This window comes from Rhinolophus sinicus, linkage group LG09 (genome assembly GCF_036562045.2).
Source record: "Rhinolophus sinicus isolate RSC01 linkage group LG09, ASM3656204v1, whole genome shotgun sequence".
Classification (NCBI taxonomy): domain Eukaryota; kingdom Metazoa; phylum Chordata; class Mammalia; order Chiroptera; family Rhinolophidae; genus Rhinolophus; species Rhinolophus sinicus.
The window spans coordinates 99,957,545-99,981,176 of record NC_133758.1 but is presented as its reverse complement, the minus strand read 5'-3'; the positions used below and the strand labels follow the sequence as shown (position 1 = coordinate 99,981,176).

At 41.5% G+C, this 23,632-nt stretch overlaps 1 protein-coding gene and 1 pseudogene across 2 annotated transcripts in view; one reads left to right on the top strand and one right to left on the bottom strand.

The window, feature by feature from the left end:
- KLHL7 (kelch like family member 7) overlaps positions 1-22,154 on the bottom strand; it is a 58,997-nt gene extending 36,843 nt beyond the window's left edge. The window contains exon 1 of one of the 2 annotated variants that reach the window (XM_019727592.2): positions 21,861-22,154. In XM_019727592.2, the coding sequence (XP_019583151.1) occupies positions 21,861-21,980 (120 nt within the window). In that variant the 5' untranslated portion in view covers positions 21,981-22,154. Of the gene's footprint in view, positions 1-21,204; positions 21,440-21,860 lie in introns of those variants that run through there. The other variant, XM_019727602.2, reaches the window with a different exon arrangement.
- On the top strand, positions 1,661-7,991 carry LOC109445335 (ornithine decarboxylase; annotated as a pseudogene).
- Positions 22,155-23,632: the final 1,478 nt, after the last annotated feature.

The window sequence follows — 23,632 nt, the reverse complement described above, 5'->3', positions numbered from 1 at the left end:
ACTATGGTAGGTTTCAATCAGAGATGGGAGTGACCTAAAGAGAGAGGTCCCTCCTGCTAGCAATCATCTGGGGAAGAGATGTATCCATAGAGAGAAAATGGGAAGAAACAAAGTGCCAGGCATTACGAGAGGTAACAAGTCCTCGGTGGATTGAAGAGAAACTTTGAAAATAAAAAACAAAAAAAACCACTACCTTTTAAACGATACATGTTGACTGGATAAAACAAGAAAAATAACTTGCAATTTCTCTATCTCCCCCCATATTAGTCATACCTTTGTATTTATTATTTTCAGCTTTTGAATCTTTAGTCACTTATAAACAGCATAGATATTTGTGTGACTGAGTCTGAAGTTCTCATCATCTAAGGCTATTTTCAGTTGGGTTTAGTTTAATCCTTCATATTTATTACTGGTAACTTATGTTTCATCTTACATATGCCATCTTCGTTTATGCTATTTATTATACTTCATTATCTTCTTTTTTGTTTAACTGCCAATTGCTATTTTGGTCATCTTTACCTTGCACTTTTTTCTTCCTTTGGGACTTACTTATAGATCTGTCAAATATTTGCAAATTGAATTCGACTGGATATTTGTCATATATTGTTTGAGGAATGCAAGGAGCATTCAAGAAAAATAATTCTATTAATGTAATTCATCATACTGACAGGTTAAAAGAGAAAAACTTCATGTAGAAACACTTCAATAGATGGCAAAAGGATGTTTGATAAAATTAGAAATTCATTTCCTGAGACTCTTTAATAAAGAAAATGGTATCTCTGTATACTGAAGGTCATTCATCAGAAATCAATAGCAAACATCACATTTAATGGTGAAACAGGAGAGGCATTCTCATTCAAACTTGAAACAAGATATACATATCCTATCTCTATTATCATTCAGCATTGTTCTGGAAGTTTTAGCCAAATTAAGAAGAAAGAAGATATATCAACTCAACATTTGTAGAACTATATGAAAAGTCAGTAAGATGGCTAGACACAAGAAATATGGAAAAGCAATGAGCTAATCTATATGTGAGTAATAAGCCATTAAGAAACACAAATTAAAAAAACCCAAGTGATAACAGCAACAAAGTAATAAAATGTCAAGAAATAAACCTGAGAAATGTGAAGGATCTACATTAAGTGGGAATTTGATAAAGATAACATTTCAAAAATGTGGTGAGAAGGTGAAGTACAGATGATGTTTAGGGCAGTGAAATTATTCTGTATGATACTGTAACAGCAGATACTCATAGAATGCACAACAGAGGGAACCCTAATGTAAACTACAGTTAAAAATAATGTAACAACATTGGCTTATCAATTGTAACAAGTGTACCACACTAATGTAAGATGTTAATAGGGGAAACTGTGGGGGTTGGGTAAGGGATAAATGGAAACTGCACTTTCTGCTCAATTTTTCTATAAACCTAAAACTGCTCTGAAAAATAAAGGATTAATTTTAAAAATGGCATGAGACAGATAATTGAAAAAAAAAAAGGTATTGGGATAACTGTTATCCTTCAGGGGAAACATTCGATTTCTGGCTCATAATGTACTCCCACTTCCTCTGGGGCAGGTAAGCACTGGAAGTTTTAGTCCTGTTCTCCATCCATCGCTGGCGGAAGAGTGTCTACAGGAAGAGCAAGAGTACGGTAATGGTCGCACAGAACGAGGCCTCCGCGTTCATTCATTCTTCTCCCATAAACCTGCCCCCAAAGTGGACCTTCCCTCCTTGGGGACAGGCTTGCCCCTGGAGCAGGAGAGGTGTTCCGGTTCCTCAGCTGCTCCGCCTCAGATGGGTGGGGAAATTTAGTTCAGAGGAGGAAAAAGAGGAAGCCCAGTTTTATGCTCAGGTTAAAGCCATGTTCTCCGGTCTGTCGTCACCATTAGTTTATTTGTCTCCTGTGTCTACTTCTCAAATGTGTAAAGCCAGCAGTGGAAGAGGACCACTCAAATCCATATGCATAGATATGCAAAGCACCCCAGAGGGAGACAGAAACTTTGGTGCCTCTTTTAGTGCCTTCAGGTATTAGGATTAGGGGCTTTTGAGGGAAGAGTCCTTTGGTTAGGAAAGACTCACCTCAAAACAGGTGAGCATTTTAGGCATGTGTTGGTGGAATGACCTTTCTGCTCTAAGGAATGCCAACAGGCAGTCAGGTTTCACCGCACCAGATGAGGTTCTAGCTTTTAACAGTATGTGGTGGCATTAGTATGAGGCATGCAATCAGCTGTCCCAAATTCTACTCTTCATTGCATCCCAAGGAGAGGACTGAGGAATGACTGACTAACCTCTGGATTTATGTAGCTTGTCAACAAGGTTCTGCAATCAGTCCCTCCCAGTGTGATTTCAAGCTGGCCCTGGGTATAAATACCTGAGCAGACAGTAGATTCAACTATAGTTGAGTGGTGGGTTTAAATCGCTGAAAAGATAAAGGAAAATGGAGCCTTTATTATATGGGGGTAAATCATCTTTTTGGATTGAGATACTAGAAAAAGCCTCACCAAAGCCACAATAAACCCAAAGGCTGGGAGAAAAATTAAAAAGGCCTCTTTAGGAACCATGTTTGTTCAGAAAAGCAAGAAAAACATCATGGGACTTAATTAAACATACATATAATCACAAAAAGGCAAGTGGGAAAGTGAAAGGAAAACAAAGGAAGTCATTTATATTAACAGAGAAAAAAAACGGGATTTCCTTCCTTAGGGGAAAGATGTGACAAGTTAGGCCAAATAGCTTTGAAAGGGAAAGGAGATACACTTTGGTATAATTGCTCTTGAAAGATAAGACTACCAAAGAGTTGTTATTTATTCCAGGAACGTGATATGGATCAAAACAATATAATGGAGAGAGAGAAGAAGTAAGAATTCAGGAGATTAAAACGGTTCTCTCAGAAAGCGCCTGGACCTAGGACATTTCTGTAAGATTCCTCTTAAAGCTAAAGGTAAGAAATCAAAAACATAATTAGAGGACTGCCCTTAACGACCAGGACAGTTATAATAAGTGATTACAGTAAGTTCAGATAGATTTGAAACGTAAAAGGAAAACAAACCAGCAAGAGTATTTCATGACTTTATTATAGTACGTAATTTGCAAGGTCAGATGGGTGGCAAGACAGGAAGGGTACAGGCTAGAGTGGGACATAGCTGGGAAATTTGTGGAAATAAGACCCGAAGGGAGAGAACTAGGTCACATGCAAGGGAAGCCCAGTAACTCAGACATAGTCCAGGTCTAAGTTATAATGACGCCGGGCTTCCCCATCAGTGGAATTACCTCACTGAGGGTGGCGAGGAATGGCAGTAACTGAATAATCCTGAACACACGCAACTCTCATTTTCCACTAGAGCAAAGTCTATAAAAGAAAGGCACCAGAGGAAGCAGCATATTAGCAAAACAAATATCCGGGCCCAAAGGGAAATGGAAAAGAAAAGGAAGGGAGCAATTCTGATCTAAACAACCTTAGCGCTACACAATATAGAAGGAAAGCATTCAACCTAAGCAGGCTAACAACTCCACTGGGGCTGCCTGGGAGGAACAAAGGGACACAGCCGATTTTGACACAAATAGGTAACGGAAAGGAATGCGTTTGCTACCACCAAGTTTCCAAGGCCTGCAAAAACCAAATAATGAGAAAAGGCAAGGTTTTGAGGAGCACACTGTACAGGCCATATTGGTCCCTATGGGCCTCAGAGGACTCTGTTAAAGGTCATTCTCCAGGTGAGACAAATAGAGGAGAAAAGAGAAAGGATTAACTGATATAAGGAACTTAACAGCAAGATACGACCAAAATGGGAACACAAAGGAGAACCACCGGAAGGGTTAGAACGAGAGACACTGCAAAGCCACAAACTCTGTTCCGTGCCTGCTACAAAGGTGGCTCACCCTTGGTCCGCACCCTCAGCCTCAGCCTCAGCCGCTGCCCCTCTGCCAACGTGTACCAGGCGCCACCTCTGACGGTGGTCCTGCAGAAGGGAGGGAGGGAGACCCGCGGTCCTGCATGCTTCATGGGGTTGGCATGAGGCGCCCCTGACCTCCACGGATATTTCTGCATTGAGGGTACACCCATCTTCAGTGGGACCCGGAATTCCTGGAGAACTGCCTTTGTGAAAAGCTGGCAATAACTACTTTAAATTCCATCTCTTGGTTTTCTTTTTTGTTGTTTCAGAAGAACAGTCACATGAACAGATTTAAGAAGGAAGACTTTGCCATTTCCTCGAGGAAGGCTTTACTGCTAAAGACATTCTGGACCAAAAAATTAATGAAGTTCTTCTTCCGATGATAAGGATGCCTTCTACATTATGGGCCTGGGAGACATGCTAAAGAAACATCTGAAATGGTTTAAAAGCTCTGTCTCGGGTCACCCCCTTTTATGCACAAATGCAAGGGTAGCAAAACCAGAGTGAAGACCCCAGCTGCCACTGGGACAGGATGTGACTGTGCCAGAAAGGCTGAAATACAACTGGTGCAGAGTCTTGGGGGGGTGTCTCCAGAAAAGGCTGATCTACGCAAATCCTGGCAAACAAGTGTCTCAGATTAAATACGCTGCCAATAACGGAGTCCAGATGATGACTTTTGATACTGTGTCCCGGAAAATCAGAATGGATCTTATATGTATTTCCCTGAAATTAAGACTGAGTTTTATATTAATTTTCGCTCCAAAAGACACATTAGGGCATATTTTCAGGGGATATCTTATTTTTTTATGTACATCAACCTACATTTATTCAAATAGTCATGTCATCTTCTTCTGGAACATCATCATAACGTACTAAATGCGTCCGTCTGGCTGATGATCTTGACTGGGGCTTATTTTCGGGGTAGGTCTTATTTTAGGGGAAACACGGTAGTGAAATCGTGTTGATGAAAGTTGCCAAGGCACATCCAAAGGCAAAGCTGGTTTTGTGGATTGTCACTGATAATTCCAAAGCCACCTGTCACCTCAGTGTTACATTTGGAGCCACACTCGAACAGCAGACTGCTTTTGGAATGGGTCAAAGAGCTAAATATTGATGTCATTGGTGTCAGTTTCCACGTGGGAAATGGCTGTACTGATCCTGAGACCTTCGTACAGGCCATCTCTGATGCCAGCTGTGTCTTTGGTTTCAATATCTGAGAGCTGAGGTTGGTTTCAATATCTGCTTGATATTGGTGCTGGCTTTCCTGAATCTGAGGATGTGAAGCTTAACTTGGGAGTGATTGCCAGTGTAACCAACCAAGTACTGAACAAGTATATTCCTTCAGACTCAGGAGTCACACTCATAGCTGAGCCTGGCAGATACTGTATTGCATCAGCTTTCATGTTTGGAGTTAATATCATTGCCAAAAACTCATATTAAAGGAACAAACAGGCTCTGATGATGAAGATGAGTCAAGTGAAAGAAATCTATATGTATTACGCAAATGATGTAGCATACGGATCACTTAATTAGGGTTTCCAAATTCCTGACATTTTGGAACCTTCAGGAATCGAGAACAGGAAATCCCAAGAATTTCCCAAGAATTCTCAAGAATTCCCAAAATAATCTTTTTTATTTAATTTTCATTGATCATCTGTAATAATGTCTGTAACAGTAAATGTGAATAAACAGAAAAGCCACAGAGAAGGTGGGGCAACTGGGGTTCGTGGCCCCGGGCACAGTCTTTCAGAGGTTTCGAGACATTCCTATACGTAAATGGTCGACGCAAAACTTGAGTAAATAAAATTTCCTAAATGGAGGTCGACCAGAATTTCATGACTAGTGCATCTCTTGCCCTGAGCACTAAACAGGGGTCACTACGGTATCATTTTGGCTAGGTTTCTGTTATATTTCAAGTTTTCTAAAAATATAAACAATGTAATTAATGCAAACTTTATTTAACCAAACCTTACAGTATAACCAAACCTTGAGTTTTTCATACATCACACAATGTATTAACATTCCCAATCTTATTTAAATATTTATTAAATTAAACATTAATAGATAACAAATGCAAATATTATTCGTTTGAAAATTTAAAACATACTTCAAATAGTTTTTGTCATTTTTAAAATGAAATTTTAAGAAACATAGAGCATTAATTGCCTGATCAGACAATCGTGATCTTTGCTTTGTAACAAATATACTTAATGTGGAAAATTTTTTTTCCTTTTCTGTAGATACTGGTCGAATTGTTATGAGTGCATTGAAAAGCATCTTCAAGTTGGGAGTGAGCGAATGCGTTGCGTCATATAAGCTCATTTCCTTCTTTGAGAAGCAAATATTTTGTCTGCATGCATAGGGCTAGGCTTTGATGTCGAAATTGATACTGCTTTAGTCAATTCACACTTCAGATCAGATTCTGATTTAATGTTAGAACTCCCTGTAAGACATCCTTTATTTCTTCTCTTGGAACTTCTGCTGTAAATGTTCCTTTAAAAAATCTTTCCATTAATCACTTCGCCAATCGTGCAATTCCCTTCTTACTTGACAAGGCAAAAAATTCACCCTCTTCCATCTCACACAGACAACTAACGCTGCTCAAGTACTTTGTGAGAGACACAAGATCTCTATTTCTATGTTTAACCAATTCAAATTTTATTTCCTTTAAAAGCATTAAGAAAAAATTAAGAAAGACCTATATTGTGCAGTGACTTCTAGCTAAAAAGTGCCACCAAACATTATATGAGATTGGAAATTAATGTAATATTGGAATAAAATATTAGCAGTGCAAGTTGTTTTTAAATAGACTGACTTACCCACAGTAGCTGAGAGAGCCAAGAATACTCACATACATCACAATCGTCAGCCACAAACAAACTGATCGAATGTAGTTGGTAGTATCGGCCGTCACTTTGTGGAAATGATTCATCATGGAGAACAGAAAACAGTTTGTATTTACACAAAGAAATATTTATTTTCACAACCCAGGGTTTGACTACAATGCCATATTAAGGTAAACTACCTTAGATTTCCTTAGTTGATTCACCTGAAGATGACTTTGTAGTCAAATGCTGAAAAAATGAATTGTGAAAAATAAGTATTACTCTGTGTAAATACAAACTGTTTTCTGTTCTCCATGATCAAATGTGCTTGATTTACAACAGCCAAAATTAGCTGGTCATATGATATCTGATTCTGGTGTTGTGCGTGCCTGTCTGGTAGCAGGTACCATTGTAACATAATGTAACTTCAGATAGCGATAAATAGGAAAAATGTCTAAGAGATATATTGTAAGTTTATTTCCCATGGTGGGTATTACTGGGTTCAAGGAACTGATTTTCCCGATTTTCCGACCAACTTTTCTCGGGATTCGGGAACTGGAAAGTGAAAAAAAAAATCCCAAGAACAGGTGGGAAGGAATTCCTGCCCGGAAACCCTACATTTAATTGCATCCTCTATGATCACGCCCACGCGAAACCCCTTCTGCAGAAGAGGCCCAAACCGGATGAGAAGTGTACTCATCCAGCACATGGGGACTGACGTGTGATGGCTTCCCCTCCCGTACGTTGCTGAGCACAGTGGCTTGCCCGAGATGCATGTGGGTGACTGGATGCTCTTTGAAAACATGGGTGCTTACATCGTTGCTACCACTTCTACTTTCAGTGGATTCCAGAGGCCAACTATCTACTACGTAATGTCAGGACCGACATGGCCAATGGATGCAGCAAATCCAGAACCGTGATTTCCCACCTGAGGTGGAGGAGCAAGTGTCAGCACTCTATGTGTGTCTCGTGCCTGGGAGAGTGGGACGCACCACCACCCAGCAGCCTGTGCTTCAGCTCGTATTAATGTGTAGATGCCATCCTTGTAGCTCTTACTGCGAGTGTAGCTTGAATTAAGGGATTTAGGGGGACCATTTCACTTCATTAGTGCTAGTTTTGAAATGTCTTTGTAAGTAGGGTTGGCACAGATGGAACAACAGGGAAGACCAGGAGATGCGGTCACACTTATCTGTGTTCCCATGGAAACTATTTGAATATTTGTTTTATGTGGATTTTTATTCACTTTTCAAACATGCTATTAAAGAGTGCCCCTCAGCTGCTGAGCTTGTACATTGGCAGAATGAGTCAGGAGCTTAGTGTTGTGACCTGTTTGAAAAATAAAGTATCTTGAAATTAAAAAAAAAAAATGTAGATCACTCTTCTCTCAAAAGGGAGGGAAGACTGTCACGAGACAGACTGCAGTCATCTCAGCACTGGGTAGCCAGGAACACAGGGTACAAAGAAGAAATAAAAATTCATCTTTAAATGTGCAGGAAGGACAACAGGGTAAAAAGGGAAACTCTCGAGACCCGGCAGCTGAGTAGATCTCTCTGGCAAATGTCTAACATTTTGTCCAAGAAATGGTAGATTGGACACAGTATGTCCTATGTCAGCGAAGCATTACTGTGCATGGATGAAGTTCCTGCCCTGTGTGGTAAGTGCAGTGTCCCTATCCGCCCCTTTATAAGTGATTCCTCCCAGTTGAGTTTAGTCTTAGTCTATCAAGTACAGACAGCCGACACAGACTGGCAACCTGTGAAAACCAAAAGCCGCGATTTTCTTTTCTTATGTTTTCTTTGAAAACCCTCTGTTCCCCCAGTAACCAAATTTCCTGCTCTGTTTGTGGCTGGGCACAACAATGTGGCTTAGGACTGTACAATAATGCATCAACCTCTGCACTATTTACTATAGAGATGGGAGCCTTGCCTGTATCTTTTCAGGTTTGTGGAGGTGGGGATGATGCTCTGCTAATCTTAAGAGTCTTGGGATCCCTTTGACATACTGAACACATGTGGCACCAATTACCCCGAAATTGGAGAAATTCAGCTTTCGAGGTGCTAAACTAAACCTGTTCCAATGGAAGACGGCCCACGCTGCAGCTGCTGAAGAAGCCATCCTGACTCCACCCAAACACTGTAGCAAAGGCCTTGCTGTGAGACTGGGCAGTGTAAGAAACCAGGGAGAACAGACATTTGCAATTCAATTGCTTTCATGTTAATTGACAGGGAGACCACAGATGTGGAAATCTAATAATAAGAGAGTTCGTAAGAGTCAAATTCGGGGGGATTTTATGTTGCTATAATAGTATGGAATTAGATGAAGTGCTTCAGGCTATCGTGTAGTTCACTGGAGACCTTCTGGAACACTACGAATGACATCTTGGTTGAGAAAAATTTGAGATGGGATATCGAAGTGACGACCTTCGGGTCTGGAGTTAACTTAATAGATAGCTATCCATTTCAAACTTTCTGGAGTAAAACCTTAAATAATCTCCTAAAATGGTCTTCAGAGAATACACAAAGTAACAGTTATTGGTAGAGGAGGCCTCATCAGCATTTAAGATTGAACAAAGCACTCTCTGTGCTTGTAAGAAAACAGAGAACCTAAAAGACAAAGCAAACTTGGAAATAAGAACTTCCGGCTACTTGGTCCAGTAGGGAAGGGCTTTCCCGGTCACTGTGCCAGCCGGCCAGAGCCCAGGGCAGGACCCTGGGCCTCTCAGGAAGGGGCGCTGTCACCCCCAGCAGGCCTCTGAGATTCTCAACTCAGGGAGTTTATATAAGGATCCATATCCCAGTGAGATATAATAGAACATACTATTGACAGATGGGCAAGAACTTGGTAATCCCCCACGTGCAGAGCTTCTCTAGTAAAATCAAGTTGGAAAATGAGGCTTTGCTTGAGAAGCCAATATAGGCCTTTTTACTCACCTCTGCATACCCCAATAATCTCAATTTTGGAATCTACATATTTACATATCCTGCAAGAAAAAAAAAAAGATGGCTGGGCCCCAATCCACCATAGAATCCATCATAAGATACACCTTCCCTGTCCTGCTTAGCAGATCAAGACCTTAAGTAGAAGTATGTGAGTTTCAACAGTAACCAACCTCACCATTAAAGAACTAGCAATGTCGTAAGTTCTAACTTAATTAGATCAATCTCTCTCTCTCAGGCAAAATGGAGATCTGAGCTCAAGAGATTTCATTTCCTTTCCTTTGGGTAAGGTGAAGGTCAGAAATGTTCTCCCCTTCCAACGCTTACTCCCTTTGCCCTCTGTACCCAACACAAATACACACACACACACACACACACACACACACACACAGTACATTCTCCTTTCATAGAAAAGCTTTATATCAGTGGTTTTCCTTTTTTTTCTTTAAGCAGCAGAATCCATTTTCAAGTGATCTGATTTCATATAATTTATATAGAGAGAATGGTTTCTCTGTAGCCAGAACTAGCCTGGCCCCCAAGGGATGGGGGAGGGTCCCCTAACTATTATGCTTAATGATTCACTTACAAAAAATGTGTCTCTGATTTTAGCAATTAGTCTTTCTGGAGGTGAATTCTGCTAGTTTAGAGATCTGGGAATCCAAGAAAGAATGCTTCAACCAAGTGATATAACAATGTTTCCACAGAATTGGAAGTTACCACTATGACATGGTCGTTTTCACCTCCTCAGGCCCACTGGGTAGAAAGAACAAAAGTTATTACATTTGGCTAAGTGCCTGACCTGACCATCCATGGGACAGAAGATGGCTGGAACTAGGGGCTCCCATAGAGTACCTTCTGGATGTTGGGAGAGACAGTATTCTATGAGTTCCTATAAATGTTCCTGGACGTGCCAAGAATGCAAGGCCCTGCCACTTTCTCCCGGGGCCACCATTTCTCGGGGTTGTTTTGGCAGCGAGTGACTATAAGGGATGAGGTAACGTCTCCCCTCCAGGATGAAGAGCAGGCTTGCTTATTGCTTGCTATAAAAATGGCAGGTTCCTTAAGCTTAGTGTTTATTCCTTAGCTGTGACACAAACCCATTGTGTGTACATCCATCGGGGCCCTACTGTGTCGCCCGCACAGTACCTGTGGGGCACAGGGAACTGAAACACATATGCTCACGATGCTGTGCTTTGAGTAATCAAGTCTGTTGTCTCTGATCTAGGAACCTCATGTCTTCTTTCTGCCAAAATCCACTAAACAGCAACTGGCAAACTAATCAGCTTTTAAGTAGCATAAAATTAAATCCCGCACCCAACACTGGCACTGCCAAATCTAGTGGTAAATGTTAGTGAAAAACTAAAGTAACGCTAAATAGGCAAGACCAAAGGCTCAAGATACCTAGAACTAAAGAATTGGGTCACCCCATCAGATAAAGAACCTTGAAGAGTTGGCTAAAGACAAAGAATAGGAACAGGCAGTGAAAGAAGTCATAAGTACAACAATAAGTAATAAAACTATTAATGAATAATAAACAAACAATGAATGTGGTTTCTACTTTTTTCATCCTTGATCTTGTATTTACATAAGGTGTTACTAGTTTCCTTTCTTCTTTTCCATCCACAATCATATAAAGAATCTATTACTACTTAGCCCACAGGATCTTGAAACGATTACAGAAGGAATGAGTATCACTAAGCGATCTTGAACTTGGGAGTTCTTTCTATATGGTAAGTGAAAAAAAAAAACTTGATTGGTGACTTTTTTAAATTATAGGAATGAGAATGGGAACATGCATGTTCGTATTGGACAGCCTACGGTGTAGAACATAGTGGACATTTGTGGATTTCGGCAATCTAGCATCCAATTTCCCCTGCCTATTAGAATCCCAAGCTCCCATTTCTGGAAAAATTCCTCATTACGAACTATCTTGGAAAGAGGGCAATTCTCAGAGCTTACCTCTCATTATCGAAGCTGAAAGTCAGATATTTCTTCTATTCACTCTTTAGCAGAGCCCAAATCTGGCAAATGATATAAAGCCAGCCAATTAGACCCCTACTTCCAGGGTTTTGAATCTTGAGTGAATGACAGATGGAGGGAAAATCATCTTTCTGGCAGCAGCAGCAAGTGGTCAAGACTGTTCCTACACTGTAACCTTGACTCTAGGGCATTTGCAGCCTGGTCACCAGGGAAACCCTGGTGGCTGCTTGTTTGCCATGCCTGCTCACTTTCCTGCCTGTGGTCAATGCTGTAAGCGCCTGACAGCCTTGCAATCAATTATTTTTACTTAACACAACAGGTTTCTGTTGCTGGTAACCAGGAATCCCAGCAGATGCACTGTGATAATAACAATACAAACAATATTTGTGCAACACTGAACAATTTATCAAGAGTTTTCACGTTACTTCTCTCACTATTCCCAACATCAGTGAGGTAGCGCAGCATAATATTATGATCACTGTTGCACAGATAAGAATATAAAAGGTAGAAGTTGGGACTTGCCCACTGACCTGCAATTAGTAAGAAGACAGAGCTAGGATTCAAACCCAGATCTGTGATTCCAAAGTCCGTATTGTTTCCACCACAGCATGCTGTTTCCCAGAGCAATGAGCAAGTAAAGACAGTACTACTAAAAAAATTTTATAGAAGACACAAAACTGTTTTAAAATAATTGTTCATAATAAAAACTTACAGTATAATATTGAATTGTGATTCAATTGAATTTAATTCAAAGAGAAGGTCTAAGAAAAAGAAATTTCATCTTGGCACACCATTTTCCAGTAAACCTGTTAAGTACAGACTATATGACAGCATAGATGGCATATTCTCAAGAATGTCTCTCTTAAATATTAATTAAGCAACAACATTTTGACAGCTCAACAGAACATAACTGCAGTATACGCTGTGTGATGTACTAAAATATATATACCAGCTTTTCACTGATATGAATCCTTGTACTGGATGCCCACTGAAGTAGCTACCTGACTTAGTGTTTCCTCTTCTCAGGAAATGCCCTCAACACATAAAATGGATCCTTCACAAGCATGTTTGTGCTACATAGCCCTGTTCTCCTTAGCATAGGTAATTTTCCCAAAGGACTGACATTAAACTAAAACTAAACATTAACATTTAACTAAAAGGTCTATCAGATCCTCTCTCTCTAGGATTTGAAACTCTGAAAGAGAAACAGACTGGGAGTAGTCAGAACTGAGGTGTAACGAAGGGCAGTGACCTAGAGAAAGGCTAGAGGCCTTTCGGGTGCCCTGGTTCCTGCGTCTCCCAAATCTTGATTATCTGTCTTCTCAGAAGGGAATCTGAATACAATCATGTCTCCGTGAAGATGTGCTTCTGTACTCATCCATTCAAAACACCTGTGGTAAGTGTCACGACGGCTGTATGCACTAGATGCTACTGGACTTTAGAGGAAGAACTGCAATCCCATCCTGGAAAAGCCCGGGCCACACCGGAGGCAGGTCCTTCTCTGTGTACTCACTACTCTGTCCCTCCCTTTGTTCCGTTTCCCCCACATTCCATTAAAACTTTACTTGCTAAACAACCAATTTTCAAATAGTGGACATTTTATCTTTTTTGGTTGCCCTGTAACATTTGATACTCCTGTCTCTTCTTTGTAGCTTGTATCTTGGTTTCAATGACATTATTCCCTGGTATCTTTCTTCCTTCTGCCCCTTAATCGCCAAGGCACTCTTCTTCCTTGCTTCCCAGAGTTTCAGCATCTGTCCACTTTTCTTCCTACTCTGCCCTCATCCTTTAGGTGTTATCGACCATACCTATTAACAAATATTTGAGGACTTTTGTGGTAGATGTTGGCAATAGAGCACCGAATAAGCTGCCCATTAGCAAAGACACACATTAAACTAAGAAGTGTGCATTGCCTTTATAGCGATGAGAGTGTTGGAAGAGTATGTATAATAGAGGGCCTTGACGTCATCTAGGGCATTCAGGGAGGAAGTGGCATTTAAGGTAAGAACTGAACGATGAGTAGGAGGGCAGGAGAGATATAGGCACTGGAGCAACATTTTAGCCTCGGAAAGGAAGACAGGTGCCTGGAGTGAAATGACTAAGAGAAAAGTGATGTGAAATCTGACTGGACAAATAGGTTGGGATCAGATCAGACAGGGCTTTGAAGTCCAAGTTGAGGATAAATATTCACCATAAATTCATAATTAACCTGAAAAAAAAAAAAACAACCTTCAAAAAACCTGCCTACCATCATACTAGCTCCACTCTTCACAAAAACTTTCCTCAACCTCCAGCTATACCTTCTTTCTCCTTTTCAGCAGATGGGCTTATCTCCTATTTTTCAGAGAAAACAAAAGCCTCTAGACAGAAACTCCTCCACTCTCCTGATTCCAAACATACCTACCTAACTAGCTACCTCTCTACCAACCCTCTCCTCCTTCCCACTCTCAGGGAACAGGAACTGCCCTCCTATGTGAGAGTAACCACCTTTACTTTGGATCTCATCTCGGGAATCATCTACCCACTCTGTCTCATATGTATTCAACCTCTACATTGCAAATGAATTCTTCCCACTACTTTTTAAACACATTTATATATTTCCCATTTAAGCACATAAAACCAAACAACCTTCATTTGCCTCCCTTACTCCCTTCAGGACCAAATTTCTCAAAAAATCTGTATCAATTTTCTCATGTCCTACTCACTTCTACTCATGCTAATCTGACTTCCATCTCTGTCTCCCCATCAAAACAACTCTCTCTACAGTCAAACTCCTCTGTGTAGCTCTGTCTTACGAACATTTTTAGTTCTAACCTTACTCTGACTTCTCATAGGCTTCAAAATTTGCCATTCTCCTTCTGAAACAATTTTTTCTCTGATTCTCAGAACCCTCACTTTCCTCCTTCTGGCCATTCCTTTTGTCTCCTTTATAAGCTCACTGCCTAGCTTTCATCCTAGACTCTTGACTCTCCACAGCTTCTTCTATCTCCAGAAAATTCACAAATTTACACTTCCAACCTACAACTCTCTGGACCTGTCAACGAATCAAATACCTTGCTGTCTCATGGGCATCACAAACTAAACATATCTAAAACTCAAATTATAATCCTTTCCTCAAAGCGTTGATCTTTCCAGTATCGCCTCTCTCAGTGAATAGTGTCATCTATCTACTGATGTATTCTAAATTCTAGATGTCATCGTGACACTTTGTATTGAATCCCTCAGTACTCAATCAACCACGACTATCACAACAGCAATAAAAATAGCCAACATTTATTGAGAACGTACTCATTATCAGGTTGTGTTTTATCTTAATTTGGTTAGCTAATTTAGTCATCACAACCACGTGACAGTTATCATCACCAAATGCTGTTGATTTTACCCCCTAAATCTCTTGAACATAGCATCCTTTTTTCCTTGATATTGCTGTTGCAGCTACCACCTTAGTCCAAAGGCCCATCTCACTGGGCTACTGCAACAACTTTCTGTGTGGTCTGCAAGCACACTCTGAGAGCTCTCTAATTCATTCACCACAGAACAGTTATCTTTTTTCGAAAGAAAAACAGATTCCTCCTCACCTATACACAAATTTGAAAGAGTTTTAGAATAAAGGCAAAACCCCCTAACTTGACTTATGAGACTATGCATGGGCACGTCTCTAGTCACTTCTCCAGTTTCATCTTGCACCATCCTTCCCCTATATTCTGTGTTCGTCACACTGGCCTTTAATTAGTCTCTTGTACTTGCCATTCTATGGTAAGTAGTTCTCCAACTCAGGGCTTCTGCATAGGTTGTTCTCTCTACCTAAGAGGCTCTTCCTTAGGGTGCCTAGTTAATACCTACTGTTATTTCAGCTCAGTTCAGTTCCCACTTCCTTAGGGAAATCTTCCTGATGGTCAAATCATCTATCCATATGCCTCATTATACATTGTACTTCTCCTTAATAATACCTACCACTGTTGCAATTTTACATTTTTGTGTGACTGCTTGACTAATATGAGGTGTGATAAAACAATACGGTGAATGTTTAAATTTAAAAAATGTATTACAGTAGAAGACACATTGCCATTAATCCCTCTCAAAATACTCCCCCTCGCTTCGAACACACTTACCTGATCGTTCTTGCCACTTTCTGAAGCAGTTCTGAAAGTCCTCTTTTGTGTCTTTAGTTGTGCTGTCATGGCTGCCTCGATGTCCTGAATCATTTTGACCTTGGGGAAGAGCCAGAAGTCGCACAGTGCCAGATCCAGTGAATAAGTTGGATGAGGACACACCATAAGATTTTTATTTGACAGAAATTGCCATATACCAGAAGCGATGTGTGACAATGTTGTCATGATGGAGGATGACTTATGGCACACTTTAAAACACATCTTCTTTCAACTGTGGTTCACACTCAACTGACTGCACTGAACAAGTTGAAACTTGTTAACACACTGTTTATTAAGGTTCGACGTGCTACTTCCCATATCGAAGATCCCTGCTTTTCTGTTGGATGGCACTCGGCAGCAGCATTCACCGTATATTTTGATCACAATGGAAAGGCTCCATGTTACACATCACTTCTGGTACAGCAATTTCTGTCAAATAAAAACATTACGATGTGTCTTCATCCACCTTATTCACCGGATCTGGCACCATGTGACTTCTGGCTCTTCCCCAAAGTCAAAATGACCATGAAAGGTAAACGTTTTGAATCAAGGCAGTCACGACAGCGCAACTAAAGACACTCACGAAAGAGGACTTCCAGAACTGCTTCAGAGAGTGTCAAGAACGATGGGATAAGTGTGTTCGAAGCAAGGGGGAGCATTCTGAGTGGGGTTAATGGCAATGTGTCTTTTACTGTAATGAATTTTTTAATTTAAACACTCACCGTATGTTTTGATCACACCTCATATTTTATTTTCCTACTAGACTATAAACTGCATGAGGACAGGAACTGTCAGGTTTTGCTCACCATTTTAACCCCAAAAATCTAGCAAAATGTCTAGCACACAGTGGGTTCTCAATAAATATTCATCTGAATGGATGAGTCAGAAAGCCAAATTGAGACAGGATAATAAAGTGAGCCAAAAGAGGCAGTGAATTTACCCCCCCTTTTGGTTTTAACAGGGGGAAAGAGTTATTATTTACAGGGAATGTTGAGACTAAGAATGGGTGGATTGGTTTGTTGATTGGCTTACAAGCTAGACAGGTTAAAACATGCCTAAATTGTTGATGGCTAGAATCCAGCAGAGAAGAAATTAAAGATGCTCAACAGATGGAATAAGCAATGGTGTAATTTTTCTGATCAGGCTAGTAGGGGTGAGGGAGTCAAAGCCCAGGTCGAAGTACTGGGCTCCGATGGAAAAGATGCAGCTTCTCAACTGCAGCAGAATCAAAAGAGGAAAAGGAGAGTGCCAAAATAAGTTTCTAGATTTGATGATGGAAAGTTAAATGTTAGATAGTTCCAGGCTAATGACTTCTATTTATTTGTGATGTAAAAGGAAAGATGATCTACTGAAAGTAAGGATACAGAGAAAGGACTCAAGTTAGAGGAACATAGTAAAATAAATGGAAAGTAGGATTGCTCACCAGTGCTGACAGCCCAGCTGAAGTAAGGACTTACCTGGCAGAGGATTGCCCAGTAATGGAATATTCTCCAGCTTGGAGGCCTTACACAACGAAGGTAAATAATCATTAATGCTTTCTGCCAGATGGATGTGAAAAAAGAACAGAGGGTTAAGAAAGCTTGAGCCATTGGAAAGAAAGTGAAGAGAGAGATGATTATCTCCTAAACTGGAAAAAAGGTAAGACAGAGAGTTAAGAATAGGAAGGTCTGTCTGGAAGATGGGGGTTGTCAATGGAGTTGGTACGAGAATAAAAAGAGACGAAGCATGTAAAACATTTTGCTGGATGGCTTATAGAGAATAAGTGCTCCAGAAGTGTTTCACAAGAGACCCTAAAGATGAATGACATGTAGTAATTTGCCGTCTTGGAGAAGCGGAGCTATTTTAGTTAGTAAGTGAGCCCAGTTGACTGCATAGCATCCAATCCTCATATCAGCCTGTGTGGTTCTCTCAGATAACTCTCAATAAGGCTTTAATACAGGCTTTTAAATTCCATTTATGCTTTAATTCATTTAACGTGAGGAAACTGTAAACTACAGCAGTACTCAGGAAGGTCTCAAAACATATCCCTCAAATGTTAAGAGTCTTCTGGACTTCATTATCACAATAGCAACAACTGCATGTGAGCAGTAGTGACTGTGACCCAGCTCTGCTTCGTAGAGCCCCTCTCTAGTGCATCAGGTAATAAAATTAATGTAAACAAAAAGAAAATAAATGACAAGGTGTGCAACCTAATTAAATAAGAGCCACTATAAACCCACCAGAATGACTAACATTATAAAGATTGACAATCCCAAGTACTGAAAAGGATGTAGAGCAAAAGCCTCTCTCAACACACAACTGGCAGAAATCTAAACTGGCAAACTTTGGAAACTGTATGACAGTACCTATCAAAGCTTTATGTAGCATAACCTATGAATCAACAACTTCACTCTTAGGTATTTACCAACAGAAATGCATACGTGTGGGCCGGCCTGGAGGCTCAGGTGGTTGAAGCGCTAAGGACACCGGTTTGATTCCCACATGGGCCCAGTGAGCTGCGCCCTATACAGCTAAGATTGTGAACAATGGCTCTTCCTGGAGCTGGGCTGCCAAGAGCAGCCGGAGGTTGGAGTGAACTGCTGTGGGCTACTGTGCACTGCAGCCGGTGGCCAGCAGCCAGCATGAGTGGCCGTGGGCTGCTGTGTGCTTCTGTGGGCTGCTGTGTGCTTCCATGAGCGGCCGGTGGCCAGTGTGAGTGGCCGGCAGCAGGTGAGAGATACTATGAGCTGCTGTGAGCGGCCGACGGACAACCCGTGACCAACTGCCTCAGCCCGGGGCAGGGTGGGGGGGGAGGCAGAAGGGGGGCTAAAAACAACAACAAAAAAACTGAACTGAACTACATAAAAAAATGGATTTAAAAAAGAAATGCAGGGCCAGCCCGATGGCTCAGGTGGTTGGAGCTCCATGTTCCTAATGCCAAAGGTTGCCGGTTGGATTTCCACATGGGCAAGTGGGCTCTCAACCACAAGGTTGCCTGTTCGACTCCCGCAAGGGATGGTGGGCTCCGCCCCCTGCAACTAACAACACCAACTGGACCTGGAGCTGAAGTGTGTCCTCCATAACTAAGATTGAAAGGATAACAACTTGACTTGGAAAAAGTCCTGGAAGTATATACACACTGTTCCCCAATAAAGTCCTATTCCCTTTCCCAATAAAGTATTTTTAAAAAAAGTATATATGTGCACATCAAAAGACATACATTGAAAGGACAACAACTTGACTTGGAAAAAGTCCTGGAAGTACATACACACTGTTCCCCAATAAAGTCCTGTTCCCTTTCCCAATAAAGTATTTTTAAAAAATGTATATATGTGCACATCAAAAGACATACAAAATGTGCAAAAATTTTCAGAATAGAAATAACCCAAATGTCCAAAATGACAGAATGGGTAAATTGTGGTGTATTCATAAAATGGAATACTAAATATAATGAGGATGAACTAGGGCTATACACAACAACCTAGATAAATCTCACAAACATAATGTTGGCTTTAAGAAACTGAGACACATGAATATATACTGTATGATGCCATTTATGTAAGTTCAAAAGAAGGAAAAATAAATCTATGGTGATAGAAGTTAGAAGAGTGGTTACCTTTGAGGGGTAGTGACTGAGAAGGGCATAAGGAGGGACTTCTGTTATATCAGTAACATTCTATTGCTTGTAGGTGGTGTGGTCACTTTGTAATAACTCATTGAGCTGCATGTTTATGATTTGTATCCTTTTACTTGTGAATCCTCTACTTCATTGGAAAGGTTACTTAAAAACAAAAGGCTAGAAGCGATTGAAAGGATGATGGAGGAAAAGTGTCCACAAGAAGCTGAGGCTGCTGATTCTGCAGAACCCCCTTTCACCACTATGTACAGGATTGGCTGCTACGCTACACAGAGATGAAATGACCTAAATCATATTACCTAAAATTATAAAACTAATTAATGGTAGAGCAGGGATTGGAATTCAGGTTTTCTAATTTCACAGTGTTCTCAAATTCTTGTAGGAATGTTTCTGGGTATGTACTGAGGTATCGTTTTCATCCAGGCACCTCATTATTTTGACCCCCAAAGTAATGAGGTCATAGGGGAAGCAAAAATAGGCATAACACAAAAATATTCAGGAAAGAACAAGAACACTTATAAAATTAGTCCTCACTCAAACATTCCTCCTCTGGCGATTTGAGCTTCTATTGGGCTTCTATTTCTGCCAATTCCCATCAACTGCCCTTGTCAGTCATTCTTGGTGAGTCTCTCCTGTGTTACGATGGTAAACAGAACAATACAAATACAATGTAAATCAATTGCAAAGTGAGACTGCAGCATCTTGCAAAAGATGCAGGATTCCATGAAGTTGGTAAAAGTGCTATTATAGAGAAATGTTTGACTAACATGAAAAGCCACTGACAAAAGGAGAATCTGTCAGATTAAGGTCAGTTAACCATTGTGGAAGAGATCCCTGGTTGCCACCCAGTATCCATTTTCCCTTCATACTCAGTAACAGAATCCTGATTTTTTAGTAACTGTGTTTCAATTTGGACAGTTAATAAACATATGTTAATATAATCTAAAGCTAAGTCTCAGAAATGTATATGAATAATTTTTTAACCCCAAAGAGCTCAACATGCAGTCTCAGACAATCCTCTCCTCCTCAAGTAAACATTTGATGCTACAATCCAGTTGCACCTTGTCTAAGTAAGAAATGAGGTAATGCTTTACAGTGCTATCGTCCTCGGATGAAAACACATATTTGGGTGAGCGGGAGCAAACAAATTTGAGCACTGGTGAACTGTGTTCACCTACTGTTTACAGGCAGATACTAGTTAAATGCATCAGTAATTTGAAGTCAGTGGTGTAGTAAATATAAAAAGCTTTACATGAAAGTAACATGAATGTATACATGAAAAACAGATACATGAAAGTTACATAAAATATTGAACCTAGACATTCCCAGCTACTTCAGCACAAAGGCCAGGAAAGATTTAAAGGCATTCCCACAGATGTCTACTGCATTCATAAACCAGGCCAGGAGCTGATGAACAAAGACAAGATCCCAGCAGTCAGAATTTGCTTAAAGAAAACCAAAGTTAATATCTTCGTGAAGATCTTAAATGTTCTACTGCTGTCCACAGTCCCATCAAAACCACTAGATAAGCAAACTAGGTTTTGCAGTTACTCATACTCACAACCTGCTTTTGTCCTCTTTAAAAAAACAGGACCACTGTCCCCAAACCGAAACATTCCCACAAACCTCCTTAGATGCGTCTTTTCTATAAAGAAAGCCAACAAAGTTAAAAAGTAACCAAGTGATTTCTCCATGCTGTCTTGGCATAAGTTGTTAGAGAATTTAAAAAATAAATAGATAAAATCTCTCTCTAGTCTACATTTGCTGGCCTTAAAAGCCATTCTTTTCACGACCCACCTTTCGCCGGCTCGCGGAGGACTTGCATTCATGCGCCACACACCCAAGACAGAACAAAGAGCTCCTCCTAATAAACAGAGGCGCGTAGTGCCCTTAAAAGACCGCACGGTATGTATCGATGACTGTTTCTGCTCTAAATTAACACGCACAGGAGGCTCTGTCTTCAACTAGCGCCAGCCGGGTACCACAGAAGGGGGCGGGGATCCTTATTTAAGAGGAGCTGATTTCAGGCCATGCAATGCTTCTCCCTTCTTTGGGGCTTCGGGCTGGGCCGTGCCAATGGGCTTCTCCGCACAAGATCTCACGACACCTACAAAACGGCTCGCCAGTGGAGGGATCCTGGCCTCCCAAACAGATAACTAGGGCAGAGCTGTTATACAACGGATACCGGGCGCCGAACGCCAGCCCGAGGAGTCTCCCAGGAGTCTGAGTTGGGAGTCACAGCATCGGCAGACGAGGAGGCACTTTGGTTCGACAAGGGTTTATGGCGACCCTCTCCTAAACAGCAGCTTTGCTTGCGTGCGACAATGGAAGGGAGAGGGCAGAGGAAGAAGAGGGTCGCGATCCACGGGGCGCGAATCTCAGCCTAGGGAACCAGGGGCCCGAGTCCCGGACCCCCTCCCCTCTGCCGTCCGTCACTCCCAAACCGGCGGTACCTGTTTCCGCATGTTATTCATGACGCCCATGAAGCCTGCCAACAATTTAGCTTCTTCTCGAGCAGCAAGTTTCTTCTCGGTCTTCTTCTTGCTGCACTTCTCCACCCCGGAGGCTGCCATCCTCCGTCAGCTGGGTTCACGCCCCGAGGCTCGCCTGGCTGGGCGAGGGGTTGCACGTTGAGGATCCTGTTTACCTAGGACGGCGGCCCGGACTGCGGCGGCTGAGCTCTGCTCCGGAGCCGGCAGGCAGCGCCGCTGGCTGAGCCGCGTCCAGTGTAGAACAGGAGCCGGGCTGAGGAGCCTGCGCACTGCGCTCGAGGGGCGGGGCCGCTAGGAAGGGTGCAGGGGGCGGGGCCTAGCGTCACAGCAGCGCGCCGCTCGGAGTGACGCAACGTGGGGTCGCCGCCGCTGCATCTGTCCCCGCCTGGAACCGGCTGAGTGTTGGCAGTCGAGCTTGTGTGAGGTTGCGCTGTGCCCTTCCCTTTGCCCAAGACAGAGTTTACAAATTTCGATTGCGTGGCGCGATTACCTTTTTTGGATACTTGGGAGGGAGAACACATTAAAGTGTCTCCCGTTCGTGTAAGCTCCACGGCAACTAGGTTGGTGTTTTCTTCATTGCAGTAGCAGAGGTTGGCATGTAGTAGACGCTCAGTAAATATCACATACTGCAAGTTGAAGGCTTGTTACATGGAGCGCAAGATATATTTGCTTGGCATTCATAAACCCAAACCACCGCCCCACTGGTGTCTCCTCGATGCCAATGCCTGTCAACTGGTTCACTCCTCGGTCTTTGAAACTAAGATCAGGTGTCAGCTCCAGAAATCCTCGTGAGGCTTCCCTAAGTGTTCTAAGGAGACAGAAAACTCAGTCACAGGAACTGTGGAAATGCCTTTTTTTTTTTTTTAACTATAATAATTTATTCTTCCTAGAGTGTGGCAATATACAGGATAATTTGAAACTTGACGTTATTTTACGTTCTGAAAACTTTCTACGTGTCCCGCTAGTTTTCTACCTAGGTCTATATAGGAATACACAGAGATATGTTTTATGTAAAATAATTGACACTATGGAAGCATCATGTTTTCTCCTGATGAGGACAAACAATACAGTGTAACTCAAATGAAAGAGCAGGTGGCATATCAGCCTCCGTTTTTACAAAGAACAAAACACTTATACCTCTGCACTTGGTCTTTTTTCTTTTATTCTAGAGGTTCTCAGCTGTTCTACTTTTAACCAGTCAATACTCTGAGGTTTTAGAGCAGTCGCTGACAATAGAAACCATTTATCCCAACTGAAATTAGAAACAAGGAAATTTTGTTCACTTTACTAAATGACCTCGGACACTGAAGAATACGAGCATACTTAAACAGTTTTGAATTGAAAGGAAGTGGAAACCTGTCTTCTAACTCTAAGGCCTTGTCTTCTAATACTAAGGATTTATGATTCAAAGGCAGAAATGAAGGTGATGAGGTCAAGTGCTGTTCTGTAACAAGGCAAAATAAACAAGAAAAAGCATCCTTCTTGCTTGATGTTGGAACAGTCCTTTCACATGTTGCAGAATGTAGAACACCAAAAGTCACATAAAAGTCATAGGATTCAGAGTTTAAAGAGATCATGGAGGTTATATAGCACAGAGGTTAAACAGGAGGCTTTGCCTGGCCCCCCATTCTCTAATTGTTCAATTTTGGCCAAATTGCTTAACTTCCCTTAAGGTGCCACAGCCTCCTTATCTGTAAAAATAGAACCTACCACATGGAACTGGTATAAGGATT